This window comes from Buteo buteo, chromosome 2, assembly GCF_964188355.1.
Source record: "Buteo buteo chromosome 2, bButBut1.hap1.1, whole genome shotgun sequence".
NCBI lineage: Eukaryota > Metazoa > Chordata > Aves > Accipitriformes > Accipitridae > Buteo > Buteo buteo.
Window position 1 is genome coordinate 69,575,925 of NC_134172.1, and position 6,868 is coordinate 69,582,792.

The following is a 6,868-nucleotide window of genomic DNA, read 5'->3' on the forward strand; positions in this document are numbered from 1 at the left end:
AGAAATTGTTTTCTAAAATGTTAAACCAATTTGTTTCATACAAATTGTTTTAACATGTCTGAATAAGGGGAGAAGGGATGAAAGTTATTCCTTTGGGGATACTTGGGGACAGAAAGAAAAAAAAATAAGGATTGCAAACATACAAGATTTATTGATACTTAGGTAAAACTGCAAAAAGAACTTAGCTGCCTGATTTTTAAATATGTTCTCTGTCAAACTGAAGAGAGGGTGGAGTTTTTTATATGAAATTCAGTTTTTCAAATTTCAGACCAGTAAATAAAATACTGACTTTTCTGTTTAGGAAAATCATTCCTGTACTAGTAGTAGTACTTACCTGAAAAAATGTACATATACAAAAATATTTAAAGTTCCTCTAACCTATATTAACTACAAAGAGCAATTAAAAGTTGCAGATGAACTACTGCACCTTGACATTTAACCAAGAAAAACTGACAGATATGGAAAACCACTCAAAACAGCTAATGCCCACATACACAATCCAGATCTACATTAGGGAATAAACACATTAATTTAAAATCAAGAACTATACATTTATGGAATTCATTTTTCCTTTTAATTAATAGAAAACAAAACAAAAAAAACTGATTTAAGACTATAAGCACTAAAACTGAATTTCATCCTTAAGATAATTCCTGCCTCTCCTATATCACATCTGTGAGTAGCAATTCTAAATAATGATTTCAAAAAACTGCATTCAATAAAAATTTGAAAAAAATATTTGCATGCCATTGCTGAATAAATAGCAGCTTTGTATAAGCACTCACCTATAACAGTCTCTTACTCATCGGTAGCTATGCTATTTATGCAGGATTCTTAAAATGGCGTCTGACAGCACTGCACTGCCTCATTCCTGTACTGTAGCTAAAATGGTAGCAGTTTATTCAATAACAGTATCTCCTGTTTAAACAGCAGTGCTATATTCGAAGCAAGCATCTAAATATCATAAATGGTAAAGTATGATAAAAGAACACCTGACATACAAATGTTTAACTAAAAAGGCACAAGATAGGGGGTTTTGTGAAGTCACAGGTTACTAAGGAAATCACTCAATTTTAGATTCACTCTCCAGTTTGAGCACCTCATATTTTATGTTTCCTTTTGCAGAACTCCCTGCAAAATGCTCAATATGTATTAAGGAATTAACATACACAAAATGCTTGTTCAGATATCTACATACAGCAATGTTTAAGCTAGTTACCTCTGATAACAAGCAAAGTAAATATATACATATTTAATTTAAAGAACATTTAGGTTCTTTTTAAAACCTTATTCTTATTCAGTGTCCTTTCAAAATAGCTCCACAAAAGAGAAAATCAGGGTAGGGAGGGCGATCCTTCGTGTGATACTGTCTTCTTTAAGACTATAAACTACAGAGCTGAGGCCCAAGCAAGGCAACCAGAATAGCTATAGATTTCAGATGCTAAAAACATACTTTGAGAACAATCATGTTTGAACATAAAGGTTTATACTTGTTAAATTAGGGATGTTAACATCCTGCTACAGCATGTTTTTAATCTCACAGTATGAAACACAGATGCTATGACAATTGGTAATAAAGGGTTAACATAGGAATGACAGACAACTGCCATCAAATAAATAAAACTCGGTTCCTATGTAGCTATTTCTAAAGTAGACTTTAACCCATGAACACAAGACATGTTTATTAATAAATATATTTTAAATACTTTTAAAATACAATTTAAAGGGCCAAGCTTGATGGCCTACTATGATGGTTTTCAGCCTCTGGTTTGCAGACTCCTCAAAGCCAGGGTACTACTACTAAGGGGTTTGCAGACAATAACTAAGTAAATCAAACCTAGTCCAACAGGTTTAAATTCACTATAATGGGATTCACGTGCCCATGGGAAAAATATTCGGGATCCACAAGTAACAAAACTTGAAAACTATTGTCTGCCACATTCCACACGGGAAAAGATTATGTTCAACTTCCAAGATATTTGGGATATTCAAATTAATACCCTGAATTCCAGACAAAGAAGAGCGCTTTTACTGAGATTTATCACCCTTTAACCAATTATGCTGTAGTGGCACCATTCCTACAGAAGACTGACCATGACCTATCACTTTTCAGCTACTGGATCTACATGGCCAATACACTTGAAAACAAAGCAAAAAAAAACCCCCCAAAACCAAACAAAAATCCCCAAGCAAAAGTGATATCACAAAATGGAAGACAGCTCAGGAAGACAAGCCAATCAAAGTTTGTGGATACTGATATAAAGGGCTAAATTTGTAACGTAATCTTCCTATTTATGATTTTTAAGCATGAAGTTCTTTTTATTACATGCTTCCTTAGAAGCAGTGTAGGTTTTCCCCTACATTTCAATACTCCTGCCTGATGTGAGGGGGGAAACATCACATTTGGAGTGGTTTATACTCTGCATTTTTTTCATTCTCAGTATGTTAAGTAGTGTCATTTGTTTAAAGAAATCACTCAGTTTTTCCCTAGCACTATTTAGCTTCCAACTAAAACAGTTTGCCTGCAAAGAATGAAAAAGGCATGTAGCTTTTAAAAAGCTACTGTTTTCAACATAATTTATAATCCAGATCACTCCTTTGTTTTTCCCCCACTGCATTCTTTGCCCAGCTAATTACAAAAGTAACTGGATGTTGGCATTAAATAATAATGGCTAATCATATTCATCCTGGGCAATTCCAATTACTCTTTAGTAGCCAGAAATCTTAAAGTGCAATTATACGATTAACTGCTATTTACATTAGAATAATGGCCATTTGCTACAAGCTGAATAAACCTCAGCTACATTGCTTCATACATGTCCTGTCTAATTGTGATATTAACAAGATCCAGTCCTGTAAAATCTTGGGCAGAAAGAATACATGCTTCTTCCCCACGTCTATCACTTAAACAAAACCCCACATTCCATCTGTCCTGAACAGTAGAAAAAACGGCACAGAGTGCTTCTTATTATGCAATCTATGAAAGTGAGTGATAACATCATACCTTGACAAAGCACCAAAAATATATGAAATTCTTCAGCTTGGCTGAATTTGCTTTACTTAGATGGAACAAAGATGGTAGAAATTTCCAGAAGGCCTTTCTCAGTCTTGCCACTGCAATTGTCAATCTTTAACCTACTCTCTGTTTCTATTGGCTCAAGTACTCCATGGAGCAGCGCGATTGGGCTGATCTGTAAAACAACACTGCTGTCTCTACCTTGCCTCAGACATCTTGCTGCAATGCAGACATTTATTTTTTGTGAACTATAAAAGAATTACATTTGAATGATTAAAAATAGTGAACTTTAACAGACTCACGATGCTATGTTTCATTACATGCACAAGGGCAGCTTATACAAATATGCCTCACTGTCAGCAGTGTGTCTGGAGGTGCAGATTTGAAACAGATCCTAGTTTAACAAAACCTGTGGGAGCCATTTTAATACAAGCTTTCTGATTGCAGATCACTTACTCCTGCTTCCTCATATTAAACAAATATTATGTTGTGCACTATTTAAGACTGAAAGTAAACTGCTAATGTGTATAAACTACTGCTAGGAAAATTACGTCCAAATGTAATTTCTGTTTTTAGGAGCTGAAGAACAGAAACCAGAATAACTTCTTAGCTGCGTTAGCACTTTTATGTATGCTGAAAAATGCATTAAAATTGCATACAAAAATGCTCTCACATGAAACTCAGTGGTACAACCCAGCAGTGTTTCAGGTTGCAAACTGAACTAGACATTCTTACAATCTAATCCTTGGGGGGGGGGGGGGGGGGGGGGGAGAGCTGTTAAGCAAAGTGAGATATTCAAAGAAAGATACTCATACTGGCAAACAAGTAACCAGAGGTAAATTGCTGTTATAGAATGTTATCAAATACATGGCAACCGTCTACAAAAGTTAGCATGTAACTGTGCCTCGGTGCAGTTATTTGCAAAGCTAGCTTAGGTCTAAGTTCTTTCCTAAAGTCATTAATGTGTGTGGACTGTTAAAACAAGTGCAAAAATTATATTAAAAGCACAAAAGAGCATCCTTCTGCTTTTGTAACAATACTAGTGATCACTGAAAAACAGCTTGTTAAAACAAGCATGCAAGTGCTACAATTAAAATCTTACTAAAGGGCACAAAATGTTCTAAATTAGTTATAAATCAAGCAAGTTTGTCTGAGATTATACTTTCTATAGTATCAGAAACATATGCTCATTAAGCATTATTTACTTTACTTCATAAGGTCACTTCATTGCTGAGTACTAGCACTTTCATCACACCTCGAAAGCCTAAGGAACAACAAAAATGTGCTTTACCGTACAAACATGGTAATTAATGATCTATGAACAAACAACAAGTAGAATATTTTTCACTGGCCTGAGGTAAAAAGCAAGTATAAGCTTCAAACTTTAGAGACAAATTATCAAAAAAATAGTGCATTCAAATTGTAACAGTTTACATGTACAAGTCCCTTAAAATGGATGCTAAGCAAATCTGATTTTTTATATGACTAACCACTAACATTACTTCATCTGCTGGACTAACTGACCCAGTAAAAACAAAATGTTTGGAAAACTATTAAAAATGTTCAGAGAGTAGCATGCTGCTTACTTACCAACTGTTCAAGCACCCATCTCATTTTTCCAGTTAAGAAGATACAACAGGCTGGCAGATTTGGGAATTGATCAAAAAGGAATTTCTTGAAATAATTACGTAGCATTAAACCAAAAGTTGTTTTTGTTTTTTTTTTTTTAAAAAAAAAAAAGGAAAAAAACCAAGAACGAACAACATGTACTACTGTCATGAACCACACATGATTTTATATCCTCTGGAGTCCACAACACAGAACTGTGGCTGATACAGTGTAAAACAAAAAGGCATAGATATAAGGTACATTAATTTATTTGAACTATGTAAAAGGAGAAAGCTAACAGTTCAAAAACATTTTCCATAAAGAATAAGATTTGTAAACAGATGTACTGCTGCATTTTATTGAGCAGCAACCCATTTCCAAAATCTGCAGCATAAAAACTCCCTTTTAAAGGAACAAAATATTAACCATACATTGTCCCTCAGAAAGACAAACACGTTGTATTAATTACTCCTGCAAGAAAAAAGGTTCAATAATCATTTTAAATTAAGATAAGCTGCATAAAAAACATGATGCAACAGCACACCACCACCTAGGCCCAATATCTACAATCTGCCATTAGCACTTTTTGCTGATGTCCAGGTTTTTAAAAATCCCGTATTTTCTCAGAGATAACTTATCTTAGCTATTCCATTCACTGTTTAGAAAGGTAAACTTGCCTGTTCTTCTGTCTGCCATTATCCCTGCTTGACTCCCTGTAGGGCAGTTAAATGCATCTGCTCCCTAGCTTCCATTTTCTCTTCAGCAGGCATGTGACACAACAGACAATAGTGCTGGCAAACTGCTCAGAGAGAGAAAGCTTCTTTGGAATACCAGGATCTTGATAAACTCTAAAAACACCATCCTCCTGTGAAGAAGTAGGTATGCCAAGGTTTTGCCAGTCTGCAAAATAAAGCTGTGGCTAATGGCTACTAACCATGTGACCCAAGAAAGCAAATTTAAACAGTTCCAACTTAATAAAGTGCTGTGGTGTGAGTTTTGCACAACAAATCACAGAGAATCACACTCTCAACCCACAACTCATAGGTCTTAGAGAAAAAAAAATGTAAAAAGTAAGGCTTACCTCTGTGGATGCATTGTTAACACAGTGTTATGTCAATACTTATAAAACATGGAGGACAGGCTCTCAGTACTCAGGCAGAAAGGGCTTGGCACTTCAGCTTGATGATCTGTCTTCCTAATAAAAGCTAATCCCGGATTGGCTACTTCGGTAAATCTGAATGTAAAGCTTCAGGGGATTGGCTGAAACACTTCCTGAGCGATTATCTTTGTGCAGCTCTGGCAAGCAGGAGCCATCCTGTGCATAGAGAAGACAGGCTAAGCTAGGCCCGTTTCAGCAAAAGAAACTTGAAAAGAAACCCCAAATGTGCACTCCCCGTATAAAATACACAGATTTTCAAGCAGAGGGAAGTGTTCGCAAACCGCCTGCCTGAGCAAATGTATCTCAACATGCCCTTACTGAAGGCATTTGGCTATTTTAAACCTGAAGGAGGAAGAGTTCACCCGGGTCACAAAAGCTGTTCTTTATAAACAAAAAGCTAAATTCACTTTGCTGGTGTTCTGCAACGTGTTGCACGGAGAGAGCAAGGCCACGGAAAGAGAGCAAAACATACCAAAAGTGAGCATGCACAGGAGGGACTGAAATTAGTAACTGAAGATTCAGAGAGAATTCTCCTATTCCAGAATTTAAATATATTAACACCTACCGTAGCAACCAAATACCGACAGTGTGATTTCTTTAGGTGCTATGATAAGCCGAGCGTTACATAGGAAAAGCTTAATGTCTCATTTCCACAAAAAACATCATACAATTGAAACTGCATTATCACAGAGGGTCGCTGCCATTCAGTGCATGCCCTCCCTGTTTATAAAAACGCTGCAGAGCACAACCAAAAATATCAGTATCACACCAGATACTGAACTCTCCACCCCCCCTCTCCCCCCGGCCCCCACCTTTCGGCCTGCTCAGGCTGTCTGTTACACAAAAATCTGACTTCCGTATTAGCCGGCTGCAGCTGCAGTTTCCTGTCTATTAACCCTGTAGGACTTGGTACTTTTTAAGCTACACTACAGGCCCTAAAAAGATGTAGATCCCTCTACGTGGCAAGTTATCTGTCTGCTTTCACAAAAACATTAACATAGGTTTTCAGACGTTTTTGCTTTACCCCTTATCTTCCACTAAAATTCTGCAAATGAAACAAAATGAGAAAGCGGCATGTAAGCAAC

The 6,868-nt window shown here is 36.3% G+C and overlaps 1 protein-coding gene across 7 annotated transcripts in view; it reads right to left on the bottom strand.

Moving 5' to 3' along the window:
• Positions 1-6,488, bottom strand: part of ZMYND8 (zinc finger MYND-type containing 8) — a 62,765-nt gene extending 56,277 nt beyond the window's left edge. For 4 of the 7 annotated variants that reach the window (XR_012648740.1, XR_012648744.1, XM_075018762.1 and 1 more), the window contains exons 1-2: positions 6,349-6,487; positions 5,706-5,939 (exon numbers count right to left, since the gene is read on the bottom strand). Coding sequence is in view for 5 of the 7 variants with exons in the window: in XM_075018762.1 (XP_074874863.1) it covers positions 5,706-5,719 (14 nt within the window). In the remaining 2 variants the exon portion in view is untranslated. Of the gene's footprint in view, positions 1-5,705; positions 5,940-6,348 lie in introns of all 7 variants that reach the window. The other 3 variants (XM_075018746.1, XM_075018755.1, XM_075018738.1) reach the window with 1 other exon arrangement.
• Between the last annotated feature and the right edge of the window lie 380 nt (positions 6,489-6,868).